This window comes from Scomber japonicus, chromosome 19, assembly GCF_027409825.1.
Source record: "Scomber japonicus isolate fScoJap1 chromosome 19, fScoJap1.pri, whole genome shotgun sequence".
Classification (NCBI taxonomy): Eukaryota; Metazoa; Chordata; class Actinopteri; order Scombriformes; family Scombridae; genus Scomber; species Scomber japonicus.
In genome coordinates, this window is record NC_070596.1 from 18,359,712 (window position 1) to 18,381,618 (window position 21,907).

General features: G+C 37.7%; 1 protein-coding gene across 2 annotated transcripts in view; it reads right to left on the bottom strand.

The window, feature by feature from the left end:
• Positions 1-3,579: 3,579 nt before the first annotated feature.
• The window catches only part of LOC128380393 (astrotactin-2-like), a 282,453-nt gene continuing 264,125 nt past the window's right edge, over positions 3,580-21,907 (bottom strand). For both annotated transcript variants that reach the window (XM_053340198.1, XM_053340197.1), the window contains exons 20-23: positions 18,250-18,391; positions 7,706-7,806; positions 6,908-7,091; positions 3,580-3,905 (exon numbers count right to left, since the gene is read on the bottom strand). In XM_053340198.1, coding sequence (XP_053196173.1) covers positions 3,668-3,905; positions 6,908-7,091; positions 7,706-7,806; positions 18,250-18,391 — 665 coding nt within the window. In that variant the 3' untranslated portion in view covers positions 3,580-3,667. The remainder of the gene's footprint in view (positions 3,906-6,907; positions 7,092-7,705; positions 7,807-18,249; positions 18,392-21,907) is intronic.

A 21,907-nucleotide genomic window follows, 5' to 3' on the forward strand; every position in this document is an offset into this window, starting at 1 on the left:
ATGTTTATGGGACATGTGGATTTTTACTGTAAGCAAACAAAAGTTATGTTTGCATTGAGCATTGCATTCACCAAATCACATTGTGTGTAATCCTGTGGTCTTAACAGTTGTGTTGAATGCATTTCCTTCCTTGTAAAACAAATGCAAAGCCCATTATTTAAAATGTTTAATTTATACCCATGTTTACAAGCTTGCAGTCTTCTTTTCCCCTATTTTTTAAGACAAATTGCTGTGTATCTTGGCAGATCAATGGAATAATGTGAAACCATTGGCAGGACTGTGTATTGTCACACCCATGTGAATGTGCCGACTCACACTAGTGCACAAAACAAACAAATGGCCTTCTTAAAAAAATGCTCCACAACACTTGAGATCAGAAACTGCAAAGGGTACCTTTAGAAGCTTGCCAAAGCTACTACAATTCATCCTCAGGAAGACATTAGTGTATGTGCCAATTTTTTATGGCAATTCATTCAATATTTGTAGAGAAATTTCACTCAAAACCAAATATCAACCTCATTGTAGTGTTAAAGGAAAGGTCAGGAATGACCAAAGTCCGTTGCTCCATCTTCTGGGAACCATGAGTGTGTACAAAGTAGTATGGTGATCCATCAACAAGATACATTTCAGTCAGGACCAAACTGTTGGACCTACTGACAAACCATCCACTAGCATGGTTTAAAATCCTCCATACCTTGAAAAAAGTTACTTCCTTGTTGAATACATATAGGGCCTGATTTACTAAGATCCCAAATAGTGGGTACTAAATTGCGTGCACGGTGTAATAGATTGCGCGTTTCGTGCGTTTTGTGGGTGATCTACTAAGAATAACTGTGTAAATGAAGACAGGTGGAGACAGCAGTATTTAAATGAGGGTTTTGTGTGTCTTTATGGAGAGTTTGGACGAGCAGAAAGCTGCAAGCACAACATTAAATGTGATCAGATTCTAGTGGAAGAGGTTAACAAATATATTGAGTTATAACAAAAACAAATATTACCAGAAAAACCGACATATGGGAGATTATTTGTGACAAAGTCAATGCTGTTAGTAAAACCAAAAATGTTCCACTCCAAAATTATAACACAGGTGGAAAATTTTCTCCTCCCTGTATTTTGCACATTGGGGTTGAAACCCCCCATATTACATACTCATTATGGCATTATGGCTGCGTTAGTAGATCACCTTGCACATTTTTTTCAGGTGATGTCAAGTTTGCACACGTTTTTACACACACAAACCAATCAGGCCCTTACAGTATAAAAAGTATGATGTGGAAAGATGTAGCAAGATCTATTATTTTCCACCAACATCCGCTGAGGATGTGTTAACACAAAAGTTAACACTAGAATCACAAATTTCAGTTCTACTTGTTTTAACCACAAAAATATGTGCTGCAGTTCATCGATTTTGAAGTCATGAATACATTTGGTTTTGGATGTGGGTGCTCCAACATGTGTTAGCACTTTCAAGTTGAAGCAACAACATCCCGTTCTTCAGTTTCTTCTGATATGAGGTAAACACACCACAAGAGAAACGGTCAAGATTACATGAGGAAGCGTGGGAGTATTGAGTACTAGCTTATCAAATGGGATATAAACTAATACGGTGTGACAATTATTCAGTCAGCAGTTTTGAGATGTGCAATGGCAGTGTGAGTGTTATTGTGTTGAAAGGATGTTTAAGTTTTTCATAGCTACATCGGGTGCCATTAGCAGAAATTGATGCAAACTTAAAGGTATGTGATTCCAAAGTTAAGTATTTTTTTAATTAAAATTAGTCAGTACGATGGCACACCAGGAAAATAACTACCAGGTGGTAAACAACCAATAATATTCATGAAAACTGGGAATGCATCACAGAAAATCATTAGTAAATACAAGAGGAAAACATTTGATCAGCAGATGTGGTAAACAATTTTGGAATGCATTATGTTTGGGGGATTCAATTATGCCACTTGTGATGTTAAAACTAATTTAAATAAATGGTCCACAGCTGTTCAAGTGAGAATAACGTTTTACATTCCTTTGTAGCAATGAAAGAAAAGTGTTCTGATTTATATACATTTTTAATATTTCACATTCTTCAGAAAAAAGACAATCAAAGCCACATAATACAGATGTTTCTTTTTTACAATTTCAAATGTACAATATAATAATTTATTTATTACAATTCATATAACATGAGATGAAAATATTTTGAAAAAAGGCATTGTTTATCTTCATTAAAACAATATTCATGGCTTTGAAGATAATGATAGTGGACAGAAAAAGAAGGGGTTAAAAGGACCACAGTTAATCCCTACAATCGCTGATACTTCACAATTCAGTGTACAGTACTTATGTTGTAAGTTGTTATGTTTGGCCCAACACAAACTGTAAGTGTCCCTCAAAAGTATTATCATATATCAACCTGCTCACCATGTGTTCTGTGAGCACACATAAGTGAACAAATATCAATTTCTGCTGTGAAGGAGGAACTTTTCAAAGATGTATTCAGATGAGTGATTATGAATCACTCATGTGATCATATTATTATCATAATGTGACTGTAAGGCCACGTCTAATACTGCTCATCTTACCTGTGTATTACCGCTGACTTAGCTCTATTATGTGTCAACTGATTCCATGATGACTAAAGCCACACTCCACTGACTAATTTATTAGATTACAAGCATATTACAAGGGTTTGCAGAAATCATTTAAAAAATTGCTATAGCATCTGGGTTCAAAATTTCATTTTCTTCTATCAATACTGTAGATGAGTTTAGTCACGTACCAAACCCATCAAACTACGTAAAGCATTTACTTTAAAGTCTTCAGTGTGGCAAAAGCATTGTCTTTTTTTTGTCCTGGGTGCATAATAAGTCTGTGTTTAGGTCCATGTCTAGTAACATAATAACATGAGGATTCCTAGATTCCACCACTGAAGTTAGCTGCAAATGAAAAGTTTATGAATGAATATGATGTTTGAATGTCACCCACTCTGTCTTTGCATAATTTTAACAGGCTGATAGTAGCCTATTTGTCAATCCTGTTACCACACAAAGCATTGCTATTTTAGACTAACGACATCCCTTTCTCACTTACTGCTTTAAAATTCATGAAGCAATGCTTTAAATGTTTTAATTAACGTCAACTTGAAAACAGGCAGGCGATTCTCAAATGGCTTCAACACATTTTAATTTCTCCTTTCAAATGAAGGTAGTAAAGGCAAATAAGTTACACTATTGACTTTTTCACTTTTTACTCTCTTTTAAGTGTTCCAGGTAAGCTTCAAAGCACCTAAAAAGGAACTACAATATTACATTCAAAGTATTTAAGCCAACCAGGCTGAAGGATATTTTACATGTTCACACTGCAGTTTCTCATTGATATGTGCAATCACTGGCATCTTGCAGTTCAGATTTCATTTTCTCCAGGTTTTCTTTTTTGTAATCTTCTGTCATATAATAAAAGTAGGCCGCACAAAAATACGTCTTTCCGTAGCTTTAACACAATGTCCAGTGAATTCTGAGGTTTTTTAGGCTCTCCTGGTTTTTCAAAGTAGACCATTCACTTGAGAGATACCTGCTGCAGAGTGATGTGATGAGGTACATCAATCAATCAGTGATGTCATTTTGCAGGAAAAGAAAAAAAAACCCACACCACTTGTCTTCAAACTCTCGTCTCATCGGAGTTTGGTGTTGCTATATGTGTTACGCTGTACAGAAATGAGCTTTTCCATGCAGGCGGTGCGGCTTTCATGTAAGGAGCCATGCCATGTGTTACTGGGAGGTCGTCCTTCTTCATTCCGGCAATAGACATATGCCATGGTGTCGGTGCGGCTCTGGATGTAGGTGCTGAGCAGGAGGGAACGGCAGTAGTGGCTAATCTTCTCCACCCTACGAAGGATCAAGTTGGCTTTTCTGTTAAAGGAGAAGACAAAAAAAAAATAGAGTATCCAAACTCAATCCAAGATCACAAAAATGTAATTTTAATAAATCCCATCAACATTACATTTCCTCTTGACATTCAGCACTGAGACATGCAGATGCAGAAGGACGCATCACTGTCGGAAATTAATTTCTGCAATTTTGGTGACCATGGACATAAGCAGAATGCCTATGAAATCTGGAAAAGGCTCCGGGCAGGATGATTCATTCCGGGATTTATTTAAGGTACGCACACAAACACACTTTTGGACACAGAACATTCCTCAACTTAGAGACTGCAGATTTGTGGCACATGTTAGTCCCACTGCTGTATGTTTGCAAGGATTTGAAACAGTTGTGTGTATTAATAAGAATAACTAATAAACAAACACAACATCTGCATTAATAGTTTATGTGCATTTAAATCTGTACTAATTGATACATTTAAATCAGTTGCGAAAATCATGATAATCAATTATGCAAATCGTTTTTAAGAAAATATATGAAGGCATATGTATGCCACTGTTAAAAACACCCAATAAAACATCAACCAACAAACAAACAGGTTTTGTTTTGGGTGCATGGGGAGTCAATCACCATTTCATACAAAAGGGAGTGGCTGAAAGATTACTGCAGCACCTGATCTGTATAAAACGCGCCCACCTCAGTGCCAGGAGGTTCATTTGATGCCACAAAACTAATACACGCACATAAAATATGGTATTGTGTCTGCATGAAAGTAGAGTTTTAAATGTTACCAGAGCTGAAAAAAAATAAACAAAAAATGCTAATGTCTCTCCCGTCTCACGGTGATTGGAGTGCCAGTCTAGGTCAGAACTACCACATGTAGTGGCATTTTAAATTCGTGGGTAATGATTCTGTCAAACACGAGAGACAGCTGTCTAGAGTGAGTGAAACTAAGAATATTGTCTCCAGGTCCAGAGTCTGGCGCTGCTGTTTACGACATGAAGTAGCCATATGTCAGGTCAGCTCAGTTTAGAAAAGATGCCTCACACACACGCACACGCACACACACTCCATTCCATACTGACAAAAAGAGAAAAACACCTACAGAATACACCTATAGTAGGCCTATGAGCATTTTAGATTGTTAAGCTCATATGGATACTGAAATGAGGAAAACACACACAGAGAAGGGCAAAATTCCATTTGTTTTGAAAAGCAGTGTCTGCTGAGCATCAACATCTGTCTTTAGTTAAGCAAGGAGTACAGACATCCTTTTCACTTATTTGCTGAAAAGGGGGGAAACATTTTCTCATTTCCCTTAAATTCTTATGTCTGAAACAACAGAATACCAAACACATAATCAAGAGAGGCTTGCAAGCACGTGATCTAGGGATAAATTAAACACATTTAATGTTATTTGTGATGACAAACAAACTAAAAAAGAAAAGAAAAAAGACATATTGAAAATATTACTTCCGTTTTTCAGGTTGCAACTAAGTCAAAAAACTTCAATGCTTCATTTGATTTAAACAACTAAATTCGAAGTAATTGATTATGGCACAAGCACAGCTTAAAAGGAATGCAGCTCCAGACTAAAATCAACATCAAATCAGGCAGACTGATGTGGGGAAATAGAACTATTGTGTATTATGTTTACAGTAAACGTAACAATAAACCAGTATCACAACATATCGAGAGAACAATACAATTATGAAAGGAGCTAGTGTTCAGCTGTAACAATGCCTGTGGACGTTTGGGGGCTCCTGGGATTGTCGGCTCCTGGAGGAGTGCTGACTGTGCTTACGTTTCACTTGGCCATTCTGTTACCTTTTAAAAAGGCACCACCAATAGAGCCTGCTTGTAAATTACCCCAACGAGGCTCAACCCTGCCAACTTCAGGCAGTAAATAATCCATGCTCGCTCATCCAAAAGCCACCCCCACCCCCGCAGCTGCCTACACACAAATACACGTACACAAACACACCAACCGACCACCCCAATCCCTATATTAGGTCCCAATGGCCAACCCGTGCCTCCCACCCCCCTTCACCAATCAGAAAGAAGCATAATCTTCCTACAGACCAAAGTTATTCCACAATTATTATATTATTTATGGCTTGAAAAGGAGTGCTTCCAGGCAGTGGGGGTGGACAAACCAAAACATTGGGCTGTAACTTAAGATCTTGTGTTGCTATCATCAGTGCTGGACCAGTTGGTGCCTTGTCAGACTTGCATACATGAATGTTTTTGTTATATACTTTTTTTTGCTTTTTAAATAAATAAAAAAATGGTTATTGTTTATACCTCCCCTCTTGCATTTTTGTCAATCAGTGAGCTTCCCCTTCGCCTCCATGTTGTTGTAATGCCTCAGTGTCAGTTCACACAGCAAGCTATCAATGGGGGTGTCGCTGTTTAGAGGGTCATGGGTTGGGTGAGGGGATGTTTGGGTGACATGTTGTAGGCATGGAACTTTTTTTTTTACGAGAAAGAAGAGGAAATGGTGCTGGAAGTTGAGTTAGTGTTAGCTGACTATCAAGTTTAGTGTTTGGCTTGGCTGACAGACACTGTTTTGGCATCACCATGGTAATGTGAGGAGCTACTATAACCCCAGAGTTTTCACGGTGACCTTGCCCACTTGCTTTCCAGTAGAAGCACTTTAAGAAAGGGGGGAAAAAGGAGGGGGACTGGGGCAATTGTGCAATGGTGCTCCTTCTTAGAGGGGGAGGAGTGGACAATGCCATGAGAAACGGCTGAATGGTATGAATCTGGCAGCGCCACCTCAGACAGCTTTGGCCTTTGTTATGTAAGAAACCTCAGGATGACTGTAATTGATACAAAACAACACAACAACGTCATCAAACAAGATGGCAAGGAGACTCTGATGAATAGCGTCTGACTGAAATTTCTAGACAGGAAAACAACTGTTGCACATTAAAATACTTACACGTCTAACTGAAAGAATGGTGAAAACAGTTTTAAGCATCTTCTAAACCTGCTTAACGGTTGTGCCACTATTTAAATCTTCTCACCTGGGGCCCAGCTCATCCTCGCTACGCCAGACAAAATCTCCAAACTTCTCATAATGGGAATTGTAGTGGTGCTGGACTCTGTATAGCAGCGGAGGAGGGATCTCCATCAGTGTGTTGTAGGCCATCTGCTGCTCCTTGCCACTAGTGTAGCCATTGTACAAGTTGTACACCTTGTCTGCTATCTCTGTGAGTAGGTAAGAGACAGACAGACAGACAGACAGACAGACAGACAGGAAGGAAGGATTTGACATGAGTAAGAAAAGCAAATAAGCAGATTAAAATGTGTGCAATAACAGGAGGAAAAGGTAGCCGCTGAGGTACCCAAACTTTTAGTCCCCAATATAGGTCAAGCTTCCAACATATGGGATCACACAGTTCCCACAAACCAAGCTTAAAGTGTCTTCGGTTAGACCTGGCCTGTAACCTCCCCCATATTTAGCAAATTAAATTTGACATGTGCAATTGGAGTGCTCTTTTATATTTTGCCACAGCTTGTTTTAATAACCATCCTATGTAATCATACATGTGTACACACTGTGAGAGTTGTTAGAGTTGTGATCAAAGAGAACCATTTATGAGCTCTGACCTCGTCCTTGTGTTATTTTTTTCTGAAACTTTGTAGCATATGATTTAGGAGTCCACGGGAGAAAAATCTGACATTAGATGACTGAAAAATTGAGCTTGATACAAAGATGTAATGTCAAAAATATACATGGTCGTTTTTAAAATGGCACTTCTGTAAAAGGCGAAATCAAGATAACAAAAATGCACAGTAGAAAAATTCAGAGGTGAGAATACCTTCAGCTCGGCTGTCATCCACCATCGGGCATGATGTCCGTACTGAGACAAAGCTTGACTCAGAGTGGCTACCTCGGCTGTCCACTGCATGGAGAGTAAACCTAAAAATACAGGAAAAGATTATTATTGTGATATCCTAAGACCAGGTAATGTGGCAAAATGGAAAGTACTCAGAAAAATGTCTTGAAAATCAGTATACCCTTGAGCAAGACACTTTAACTTCAAGTATTTGATTACAAATACATAGTGCAAAAAGAAAACCTCATTGCATCAATTGGCAGTGACTTTGAACGATAACAATATTTTGTACAAAATGTTTGTGCTAGCTTTCGCTCCAGACCTTTGTGAGTTTGATGAGATGGGGTTTTTGCAAGGTGAGATGTGGGATTTAATTATATCTGAAAATGAGTGCAGACAGTACCACAGAAACAGAAGAGAGAGGAGTAAAGGGGCATCTGGCTTGACTCCAAGAACCCTATGAGGACAAAGTTCCCTTCTCTGAAAATGTCAAACATCAGAATTTTTTGGGTTCCATGACAGACTTCAGGACCACTAAGTCCCCTGATAAGATACCACAGGAAACAGTTCAAGACATTGCAACAGGAGATGAGACACACTGAGAAAATGTAACGCATCTCAAGTAATGTAGGGCCACACAGCTCGGAATAGAAAACAAATGACCTTTACATGTCCTTTTGAAAATGCCAATCTGTGTTCTTCTGTATAAGAAAAAGTACGAAGAGAAACTGGTGATACTGAATCTTTAAAAAAAAAAAAAGGATTAAGATTCAGACATCAATATCCTCTCAGTGGCAAAGAGAGAAAGGGCAGCTACTATGCTCATGAGCTTGCACGGCTATTTGCCGCTGCCATCTTGATGATGGTTTAAACTTTAGCTTGCCGCCGTGGCAACCACAGACCACACCAAGGAAACTGTAGCAGGAGCAACAGTACTTTTACTGGTTTCTGAGTTCCCTGAATTATACACCTCTTCACCAGCAGTAAACAAACAAAAACACAGAACATTAACATTGCCTGACAGCTCGACTGTAAGCTTGCAGTCTGAAAGCAGCCTGGAGACAGACATAATAAAAAGCACACTGATAAAGCTTATGCAAAAATGTAAACAAGACTACTGTAGGAGCCGTTCTGACAGCTCTATGAGACTGTACAGTGATTGAGCTAAATGCTAAATGAAGTAAGCCCAGCATGCTGAAAATGACAGTGCTAACATGCAGAGGTTTGGCGCATAATTATGACTGGAGCAAAGGAGGATATCAGGTGATATTATTTAGTGAGATCTTTATCTGCATAGGGAAGACATTAGGGTGGATGGATGGGTCAACAAAACATCAGTCAGTCAATCAACATTGTTTTTTCAAAAACCATGACCGCAATCATCCTCTAGGCTTCACCTTGGGGGTATTATAGTCACGATGGCAAATATGGAAGATTTAAAATGCCAAAAAGGAAACAAATACAAAAGAAAACGCAAAATAAAATAAAGCAGTAAATATTAGTAAATATTCACTTGCATTAGTGTGCAAATGGTTTAATGGAAACTGTATCAGTCTGATCAGTTAATATAGAATGGGACTGGTGTTGCTTTACAGGTATAGTAGCCCACTGTTGCTGTCTAACACTGGTAACCTAATATTTTCTAACCATTACCACTACTACTTCATGTTCAAGGTTGTATGTAAAATCTATTAATGCTATAAATAATGTACCGTTGTGGTACAGGTTTAAGTAAGTTTTTGTAAAGTAAAGAAAAACAAAAAAAAACAAAAAATATATCCTTTGACTGTTTTCCTACTACAGGGGGGGAGTTTTGAAAAAGTGAATTAAGTATTGAGAAATGTTTGTAACTAGTTATGAAAGTATTTCAGCAGTATTTCCACAGACTTACCACTGTAAAAACAACAAAATGACAAAAAGGAAACCACAAAACACAGTGGAGACAACTTGAACAACTGACATGGCATTCCATTGCTGAATTCTTCTAGAAATACAAGAAAATAAAGAAATGAGGATATTATTGTTTTTACAAAAGTTGCTTTTCTTCCTAAACCCATTTGCCTTGTTTTAAGTAATGTCTTTTGAGAGCTGTTCCAGTGTTGTCAAATGATTGTTTTGTTTGTAATATGACCTGTTTGGACATTGCTCACATAGTTTGTCTGATCTTGTTATTCAGCAGGGTGAATGCGGTATTCCCCAAGAACCTCACAAAAGACGCACGGGCCTCGCTGGCTCCTCTGCCCAGCAAAACAATATTGGCATGTAACAGTCACACTGTTTAAATTATGTGGCCACATAACGTGCAGATGGATACAATGAGGCGGAAGAGGGGAGGGGAGCAGGACAACGACAAGGCGGGAATTTTATCAAGGCAATTTGTTAAAAGTTCTGTTTGGGATGTAGAATGTGAGCTTGCCAGCATTTTATTGCTATTTTGGTTGTTTAAATGGTTGGCATCAATGACAGGTACTGTTTACCCTTCCACGGCCCCTGTAGCAATTACAAGATTGTACAGTAGTAAAGCTGTTTCTGTCAGGAGATTAAGCCTCTCAAGAGATCTGCATTAAATGGGGATAAACATGCTCATTGTTTAAGGAAACATGACATTTGACATGCAAGAGGAAACTTGATTTTTTTTTTTTTAAACACATTCATGCAAAAAAAGAAAAAAACAAGGAACCTTGGCCAGGTGTAATTCATACTGTTAGAATCTCATTCAGAGACAGATAGTAGCATTAAAAGAGGGAAGGATGGAGTGCGGTGGTGGTTCAGCTCAGGCACTCGGTGATGATAAAGATCGCCTGGGAGAACAAAGGAACCAGCCACGGTCTGGCCTGCCACGAGAATGTCAAAACATCAAGTAACAGAATTGGCAAGACACACATAACCACCTCGGCCACCCACCCACTAACTTCCCTGTGTCTCTATTTTTCTATCTGCATTGCTTGCATATAGCTCAGCTCTGTCTGTCCCTCTTTCTAATTCCCAGTCTCTCACATCTATTCAAAGGCTGTCTGGCTGCACATGGCTCGATTGGAAGTGGCTTGGTTTTGTCCATGTGCCATAGTTTTGAAAGCTCAGCAAACAATGAAGTGGATAAATGGCAGATTAATGTTTGTGTAAATTAACAATGTTGCCATTAAAGTAACCATTGTCCTCTAATTTAATGAGACAGTGGAGAGATGGCTGAACAAAAGATGACACGACAGAAAGCTCAGAGACAGACAGAGCAAGGGAGGAGGAATGAGAGAAAGTGAGAGTGAGAGAGGATCAATTAGGGCAGTATTTTTGGCATGAGAAGCCAGGGCAGTAGGGGATGCCTTTTCCATGACATCAGCATTTGGACACACATCAGTTGAGCCAGTCCACAAATCAATCAGCGCCAAATATAATTGTTTCTCACTGCCTCAAGAATTTGTGGCAGCTTCCAATATCTCATGACTTTGAAATCCTCAGATTTAAGTGGCATCACTCTAGTGCAACATCCATAAATAAAACTGCCTTGCCTTTCACTGTAAATTGAAAAAAAAAGAAAAAAAAGAAAAGCTCAGCTTTCAAAGATGATCTTACTTGCAGATCAGCAAGATGTCATTGTCCAAAGTAATAATGACGATGCCCCATTAAAAGGCAATCAACGTACCAGATATTTCTGGAAACATATTTCTAGAAAATTCGACAGGACCGTCATTTCAATAATACTTTGAATGGCATTTGACAAAATCCAGGCAAATTCATCATGGTGGGTTAACCAATATAAGAATGTGCTACAATGACTGCCCCTTTTTCAATTATGAGTGCACTCAAGTAAAATATGCATACATTAAGAATGGGCAATCTGTTTCCACATGCCTTTTTGCTTTGTTAAATAATGGAGACTTACCCACCTAATGCTCCTCAGGCAGACACTAGCTTTTGTGCTATACTTTTTCAGTAAAATCAACATAGGGAGTAAGTTTCAATATCAAAGTGTGTGTCAACTGAGTTTTGGTTACATGCAGCACTGGACTGTACCAGTGTATTTTCAACTACGGTTTCCACTAGCTATTCACTTCTTACATTTTTGATTGAATATGCATTAGCACTTTCATACAACCTGTACATACAGAATGATACCGCAAAAAGTTCAGAGTTTACAGGAATTACACAGTAGTATCTATCAATGTGCATGCATTTAGGGGTTGTCTTTGTTAAATGGTTGTCATTGTTCTACTGGATTAAGGTAACGAAAACACACCATCATGGATGGACAATGAATAACAACCCTTATCCCTCATATGGTCATGAGTCATTTTTGGAAAGATCACATGGGTTATTTTGGAACCGATAATCATTTTTGTCATGTGGATATGTTTAGCAACTACTGTCTAAAAAATCTGAGGTATTCTTTTAAGTCTTTTATTCATATGTGAACAAAGCATATTTGTGTATTCATGGATTCAGACATTCTTGCTGGTCAGAGCGAGGAAAATTGTTTGCTGATAGACTGCAGGAAAATACCGATATTGTGATGTGGCTTAACACAACACAAACTTCAGCCAGATTTAAAATTTTGCTATAGTGTTAAGCCATAAAAGGAAGACAGGCACCGCTTGCACACCAGTGAAAGAGAGGAAACAAGATAACAGGAAAAATAAAGCAGTTAATGCTGCCAAAAACATGACTAGGATAGTGAAGGAATTAAGACAAATTGACTGGGTGTCTGGAGATTCTGCCTTAAATAGTCAGGAGCAATTAGAAGTGGCTGAGGAGCAATCAGGAAGATGCGGGGCAGCTGGGACTGAGACAATTCAGGGACGATTCGGGGACTCATGTGATGCAGAGAGCTGAGTTGTACTGTATATATAAAACACTGATTATCAAAAACAGCAAAAGCTCAATCTAATGCACACCCATAGATCACAGACATTGAAATATATATATAAAGCTTTTGATGTCATTCATAAACTCACTATTAATAAATTAGATTTAAGAAGTGACTTTCCTTCATTTTCTTTAATACATTTTAAATATACATTTTGAAATATTGTCTAGATTGTGAATCAACTGAAAACTAAAAGTTATCAAAAAGTTGTGATATAAAAAAGTTAATATTAAATTAATCTACAGTATGATTTAATTAAACATCAATCAACAATTACTCTTTAAACAACTAAAATAGTGATTGTGATTTGACTGGGTCCATCTGATTGACTTGTTTGCTTATCATACCTCTTCACTCACAAATGCATGACTATACAATTTTGCAAAGACTTGCAGGGTCACTCTTTGCAAGACTATAACTAGAAGCCTCTTGAGATTATTTGCCATCCTGCTCCTGGTGGAAATTTACAAGAAGAAAAAACAATAGAACAGAAACAGAAGCCGCTTTTGGCCACAGCTTCCCTTGTGTGTGTAGTGGTTTGTCCTAAAAAACAAGCCAAAAACAAAACCTAAATTAATGAATTCATTTAGTTACAACTGTGAAGAGAAACAGTACACTCAGATTGTTCCTGTTATTAAGAAATTTTCATTTAACAACTTTTTTTTCTTTTTACAAATAAAATATGTTCAGGATAACATCTCCTAGATCATATCAGTTCAGATAATCACATTTCAAATGGTGTCGTGCTGTACTTGAAAATAGCCTTTTATTCTCAGGTTTTCCAGGATGCGTGGGGGGAAAACGAGGTATTTTTACAACTTTAAAACAGCTACACAGTTTATACAGCTGCCCACAGAAACCCCCTTCAACCATTAACTATCTGGACACATTACTTTCAGCTGCTGGATGTTGGAGTATTTCTGTTTGGAAACCCTGTGAACTGCATGAAATACAGTAGAAAAGTAGCAGCCAGGACAAAGGCAGAAAGTCACATGTTTTACTTCTCCAACTGGGCTGAAATCATGTGTGAAATCCCAGTAAATACATTGCGGATATACTACAGCTGAAAGAAAGAGTATCATATTATACAAAGAAGCTTTTTCTAGCTTTTTCTGGATTAATAAATGTTAATGTGACTTATAAAAGGGGAAGATAAAAAGGCAATGACAATACTGAGCTTTCAAGTTTCATCGGTGTCATTAACAACACCATCAAGCACACCATGTTTAATTAGTAAAGTAGAGTAGAAAGTAGTAAACACACACACCATTTACTGCAAACTGCCATTATAATCTAAGTATACCTGGCTGACACTAAGGAGAATCAGCCACCATCAGTATTCAATAAAAACCCACATTATTAGACTGTAAACCATTAATCAAACCAACAGCTAACAGCAGTCAGTGACAGACACCCTGTTTCTGTGGTGGTGACAAAACCTTAAAAAATACAGGAATACATATTAGCAGTTTGAACTAAACTGAAGCTCCCTGCGTTTATTACTTCTTCTGGTAAATTCAGCAACACCATAATCCATACAGATGAACTGATTTTGGATTGTGTCGCTTCACCTAGCTACCAGCATCTGTTAGTGAGCTGTGCTATTTAGCGGTTCAAAAATGTAGACACTAAAATATGTGCAGGCTGGTAGATCACTCATGACATTGTTTATTCACTGTCTATAGTGTGTGTGTGTAATGGTGAGTTTTTTGGGGTGTTACAATAACTACCCGGTTTGCTGCTTCCTGTTTGGTGCTGGTGAGAGCACACCTATTGAATTTCACTATTTGTATGGACCAAGACTTAATATAATATAAATGCATGTGACTTTATGGGTACATCTAGACGAGAAAAAGATTCACTAAAGACAGCTTGGACTGAGTTTTTTGACTAATTTGCATCAAACTAACAAGATGACAGTAACACAACTCTAGCAAACCACTCATGATTTCATTGCAACATTGGAAATTTGTCTGCAAGAGTGAAAATGTTCAAAAGTCATTTAATGTGAGGCCAGCATCATTTGAGGAGAGCTGTCTGTCAAATTATTGTATCACCATTCAATCTACAGAAAATGACATGTGCCTCTTCATCAACACCAAAGAAGCAGTGAAAAAAAAGCTGCTTTTTTCTCTGCTTCTCTAGATGGTTTTGGTGATGATGACAGTAACATTGGCAATGTTTGTGTTACTGTATGTGTTTTTAATGCACAAACCTGACATTAATATAATAAGTATAGTAGCCCAACAAGTGTATTAATGAGTAGTGTTTTTCTCTTTAAGTAATTTTTGCTTAATATGTGACCCATACTTTCTGGCACCAGTGGGTTAAAGCACACACGAGACATTATACCCAGTGTATAAGTAACTGCCAATTATTTTCTAAATATTGAGCTTTTGAAATGAGGTGTGTAACTTTTCATAGAGGAAACAACATTGTGGTTTGCTGGAGAACATTAGGGAGTCTTTAGCAGTCTTAGTAATGATCAAGTGTAAAGCCAATACCAGTAGAGGTCTTATCGGGCTCTTGATTAAGACAAGCGGAGTTGGCTGCAAACAGATGTGCCCTCAGACGTAATTCCGACGTAAATTCTGCTCTTATCAGAGAAAAACAACACAGTGGAGAATGCCTAAACAAAGATAACGCTGCTACAAAGTTGGAAATTAGCCTCTTGTCGCAGGTTTTTGTTAGTATAATAGTTGCTCCACCACTATTCTTCATCAACTGTCAAAGCTTGTAGGAAACTCAAAATCGTGACTTTTAACTAAATAGAGGGTAATTGTGTTGTTGGCTTTGCCATTATCTCCTAGAAATGTCAATGACTCTTGACCGCTTCCCTTCTGTTTTATTACATTTATTTTATCTTCTTTATTTCCTTGTTTAAACGCTCAGTTAAATTCTTAATCACAGTCAGGGAAATCTTTCCAAATATGGAAATACTCTCCTCCTCCCTGTGTGCTACTTTTTTATGTGTGATACACACACAGGTTTATTAGCTAGTGACCATATGCTGCAATGTTAGATTAAAAAAAAGAAACTACATGATATGTGTTATGCAGTTATGATTGTGTCATTGTTTGACATTAATGTCCAACAGCTTGTTGACATTGTAACATGAATGCATCCATCACCTTCCTTCTGGCATAAATAGACACACACCCACACAACGAGCAATGTAAATGTCTTATTATGCATGCAATGTAATATCCTTCTCTGACTTCTTTACCTCCACCATTTTATCTTTCAAGTTATTTGATGTTCTTTTTATTTATTTTATTTTAGAAAGTACATCATACTGTATGTTCACCTAACATTGGGAAAAACATGGCTCTAGATCAGGTTTCCCATAGCTTTAAATACTGGCTGCTTCTTTTACAGGGGCAATTTTGAGGTTCCCAAAACAAACCAAGGCCACAAAATAGCAAGATCACTATAAACATGAGACACTGAACAAAAGTTAAGAAGACATTGAAAAGCAATGAAGATAGTACAGTACGTTCATGCGTCCAATGACAGCCACAACAACATCTGGGCCCTGTCTAATTCACCAATTGCTGCTGCTCTTACAACTTCATTTCAAAATGTAGAGGGGGGGGGGATAGCGTTCATAGGAAATGTTCATGCCAGGAATACCAAATGTATTACTGAATGTAATGCTAGTCTGGGATATCCCTCTGCATGACTTTCAATGCAATGACTGAAGGAAAAAATGGAAACCCTAGATCATTGCAGTGCAGATCTTATGATAAATGCTCCCAGCTTTTTGAAAACATGTTGATACAGCTCTATGGTCAGTTTTGAGACTATAGTTTGTGGTGTTGTTGCATTAGGCTGCATTTTGAGCTCCTCCATGTATGTAAATGAGGTGAACTAAATATTAAAAATAGGTTTCAGTGTAATGCAGTCTAATGCAACACCACCACCGATGCCTGACACAAAAAGAGGATTTAGTGAAAAATCTGAGGTATTAGTCTCATCAACTAAATATTCTAATTCTAATTAGTAATATTGAGAGACAGTTGTATTGCATTATAATTGTATTTCAGTGTGGTTACTCACAGTGTACTAAATACCTCTCTCTGAGGATATATGTATGCATAGAAAAGCAAACAGTACTTTGGCTTTCCAGAAGCTGAGGAGCATATGCATCATTGATATAGTGTAAGGCCACTGATACTAAGAAGTTTGACTTTCATACTTCCTTACTACTGTACCACTTTGGAGTAATAGGCCTGCTGATTGATCCATTACTTAATAACTCAAAAGTAATTTTGTTGATAAAATTATGATATATGAAGATATACAGCTGATAATTTAACTGTGTTTGTTGGACTATGGACATGATGTGTTTCCTCTAATGACTAATGGCATAATCCCATTCACTAACAAATCCACAATCAGTCACTGAAAATAGACTGGAATCTTTATTTCTCACTTCCTGCTGTAAATGCATGATGTGTCAGGGTGATGACCGCAATGAATATGACCATATGTAATGACCTCAGGCGACATCTGTCTGTTAGCTAAATGCCTCCCAAAAATCTACACAGACAGAGTGGTCAATTTGCTGTTTGAGTTTAACAAATAGTGCCTCTTAACAGATCCTTCTGTATTCACTAAAACCATGTTCCCACTCTGACCAAAGAGAACATAAAAGAACGGAAGCATCCACCACTTCCACCATGTTGAGACTAAGTATGCTTCCCTGGTTAACTCGAGCCAGCTGTTGTTCAGGAGTAGGTAACAAAATTCACCCCCTTAAACAAAATAACATTTGCAGTGGGAATTGTAGACACCCAGGGGAGGATGTGGTATTGCTGATATTTGCCCAGTCATTGTTATTCGGGAAAGATGCAAACATTGGTAACAACATAATGTTTAATGAAAGATCTTTATATGGTAATGGGAAACACTGAACTCATAAAAAATGTGGTCAGAAAAAAAGGATCAAGTCAATTACATTGCAGTAAATTGTGAGTCAAGACCAAGAGCAATGTCGCATAATAGTGCAGGTCAGTTAGAAACATGTTTTTAAGGTTTTAAGAAGTTATTTACTGTTTAGGTTTAATGATGCAAAATGTTTAGAAATGTTGTAGATCTACGACAACATATTCAGACAGACATGGGATACAACGTGCCAGAGATTTTTCATTCAAGTAAGTGCTGCCATGCAATGATAAACAAAAAAAAAATCCTGTACCCATACTTTAATCCAGTCTAATTGTGCTATACCCTGATAAACAGAACCTCTGGTCTCCTCCTTAGTCTAGCTTCTCATCTGGGTCAAATGTGCTTTTGGAGACCCTACAAGCTCCTTAACAGGGCTCTAAGAATCACAGGGGCACAGAAACCCTGCCACCACGATAAGGTGGCAATTCTCTTCACGCTTCTAATATCTAAATTTTGTAACTTCATTAACACACACAATATGTTTTTCCCATAACTTTATTTGGCCATTTTCTATTAATTTTTACACCCTTTGAGATCTGGAAATAATTAATGACTTTCCATACTTAACAGACCTGTGCAGAAACTATTTCAGCACTAACTACAACACAATACAATTTACGACTCGTGTTTATTCATGCATTGAAGAAATAAAGAACCACAATAAATCAGCAACTCAGCTGTCTTGGAAAACTTGGCAAAGGGCATCTGCACTTACTTGTAAAGACTGTCAGGTTCCAGGCACTTGAAGACCACTGAATAAAGCACAGAGTGAGGATGTTCTCCACTCCTTTTCCCGGCAACAACACAGGATGAACCCAAACCAGAGAACAGGTCATCCACCAAGCTTAGAACTTCACCTGGTAGAGAGATGGAATAGGAAGGAAATAAGAAATTGTAAAGATAGAGGAAAAGAACAGAGGAAAATGAGGACAGAAAGAAGCAAAGAAAGAAAATCTTACAAAAAAGTCAATTTGAAAATGGTATTTGTACTGTTTTACCATGTATCATACTTTCTGCAATAAAAGAGAAAAAAAGAAAAGCTTATCTTTCAACATTATCTTTCATCTAGTGTTCTTTAAAGTTAAACAAACAATGACACGTCCCTATGTTGAAACATCATATTTCAACACAGGGTTAGGGTGCACAAAATAAACATGTAGTCATGAATGAATTTCTACTTCTAAGAAAGTAGCTCTTCCCTCGTCAATGATTGTGCCATTTGACTTTGGTGTACAGAGTTTCACCTCTGCTCAGTCCAGTGGGAGTCATTTCACCAACACCAGGCCCAAGGCTAAATTCAATATAACTCATTTTTCCTGACAGCGACCCATACAAAGTACATTATAGAACAGTACGAAAACAAGATTTCTTTCCTTTATGGGCACATGGTAATGTTACAATGATATCTAACTGAGCACCCTGGTGTCTCACAAAACACTACTTCAAAAGTTGTGAAATATCTTTCATGTCAGCTTACAGGAAAAGCGAGCGACGCACACTTGTTCATTTAGACACACACATGCACAACGCCAGTTTCCAGTGCTCATGGGGGTGATGGAAAAAAGAGGGAGCTGTCAAAATAGTTTAAAAGCTCTCAAACTGTTGGATTTCCAACTATTTCTACACAAGGTAAAGGGCAGCTTAGTTTTAGCTTATGATACATGGGCCAACTTATAAACACAGCGAGTAAGTCTGGCTGGTAGGGCACAAGGGGATGGTAAGAAAAGGTTGAGATGAGGGGAAAAAGAACTGCACGAATGAATGATTTGACCTTTTCACAGAAAGAGCTCTGTGTATAGGAGGTTTCCTCAAAACACATTCCTGTACTGTTGAAAGGTTGCGCTTTCGAAGGTTTTAGCTTTCTAAACACAAATTTCAAATTGGATTAATTGATTCCATTGTTAAAGCCTGCTTAATGTTAGTTTTTGTCAAAATGTTACTGTATGAAGGAGTATGTCTGCACTATACATTTCTCATTTGTTACCTTTAATCATAAACAACTTACAACATCACATATTTTCATACTTCATTTTTAAACTTTCACAGACCTCAAGACCACCTGTATACTGTGTCATATGTTATTGTTAATCTCTGGATAAATTCTTAGTGTAAATGAAAATCATTTATTAAACAGACAAATGATCTTGCTTTGTCAACAGCAAGTTAAGAAGACAGATGATTTACATAATTACCGTTTTCAGTACAAATGAGCTCAATTAGATTTTAGAATATTTTCAGTTCATAGTGTTTTAGCTAAACTAAAAGAGCAATTTCACTGTCTTCCAATCCGGTAATCCAATGTTGGATTTAAATAAACACTTGAAGTTTGCAGCCATTGTTGTTTGCAGAACAGATCTGTAACTCATTTGGTTGCCTTCTAAATGCGTATTTTGTTTTTTCTGACATTTGTTTTTATTAATTCAAACAAGTCTGTCTTTCATCGGTGCCACCTGTTTTGTGTTAGCTGCTAATAGGAGTGATAATGAAGATTTGCAAGGTTAGCAACTGGCTAAATCATAATTGCATATATAACAGATACTATGTACAACCCTGTCTCCTATAAATTACAGCAAAGCAAATATGCTTTGGGAGAAACACAATTATGTTTTATATCAACATAATAAAGCAGTTATAATGAATGTATCTGCAAAGTCACAACATTTTTATACTAAATGTATCTGTAAAACATTTAATGACAACATATTAAAGTTGTTTTCCATGCAATACCAACTCCAAGCACTTAGTTAAGCAGGACATTGTTTAGTTGCATATTTACCTGCATTCTGTATGTCTACCATTTTGACTGCTGCCTTGGACAGCCATTAGGGTCAACTCTGTGATTCTCGACATTTGTTCATAGTCTACCAAAAACTGCACTGGCTTTAGCTATCCTGCTGTTAATGTCAACACTGATGTGCACTTGTCCTTCAAAATGTGCTGCCCAGGTAACTTTTCTTGAAGACGGTTGACAAATAACTTCTTTAACTGTCAGACTGAAATGATCACATCCTCTGGCGATCAATATTACCCTGCATTTTTTGTTCTAAGCTGTTCAGGAGCTAGTATTTGATTTGTCTGGAGGTTCCGGACACTAAATGATGCTACACTAAACTAAAAACTGTTTTTCTGTGATAAAAGCTTGTGATATCAGTAGCTAACATCCTATAGCTGGTACTGTCCGTGGTGAACCTGGCTCAATATTTTTAATTAGCTCCACCTTCTTAGTTGGTTAGTGCCAGCTGATTCAAAATACTGAACCAACCTTTTGGCCACTGCAGCAGTGTTTACTTCTCTTATTTTCTTTGCAATTAGTGTATTTAGTGGGCCAAGTATGCTAACACACCGCAATTTGGTGGAACAATAAATTATCCCTAGCAGACCACTTAATCTTTTGCAGAAATAATTGCTAATGATCTATTTAAGATTGAGTGTTGACCTGATTCGGCCTGCGTTCATTATGCCTTTCAAGTGCGTTGCCCCACCTTTCATAGCAAGCAGCTACGAAAGGAATGCCAATTGAATGCCAGATTTCTGTTACTTCACAAAGGCTAAAAGTACAGAGAAACAACTAAATGCAGCTTGGGCAAATGTGCAGTAAAAGCACAGAAGAACAAAGAGAAAAAGACAAAGAATCAGAGGAAAGGAAATGGAAAAAGGTCAGTGAGCGCTCTGATGTTTCATGATTTTGGACTGGGTCATGGAGAGGAACAATGATGTCAGTGAATGTTTTGATCATCTCAATAAATCAAGTGGCTGTTGCATGACTACTGTACAGTTCTGTAGCAATCACTCATTAGTGGGGGAGTAATGTGTGTAATTATCACATAATCTTTACCTGTAAATTTCAAATGGCAGACCTACTGACTCATGCTGCTGTGGCATAATGTGCCCACAGAGGGCAACCCATTTGTTCTCTCTGACGTGAAGGCTAGATACTGATCATTGCTGGGTCGCAACCTTATTTTATCCCTCCAAAAGAGCAAAATACGTGTAAATGAACATGAGGGAGGAAGAGATGATACAGGAAGCTGCTTCTTTTTGGTGTTCTGTTGCTGTTTTCTGCATGCATGGTTATCTCAAAGTGAGATTGCTCAAATGTATTCACATACTTACAAATGGTGACTTCCTGTTGTTAAAGGACCTGTACCTGGGCTTTGAATATGTGAATAGGAGAAGGACTATGTGATAGAGACATGTCTGGAAAGTGGCAGTAGTTTTTCCAAACACAAGGGAAAGTAATACAGTTGTGACCAAGGTGGAAATTTTATATGTCATATATTTATTTCAAATTTAGACAGTCTAACTTGCTTAATATGTTTTCTGTTAAAACTGTCTTAATAACTTATGACTTAATGTGACGAAGAGGACAAAAC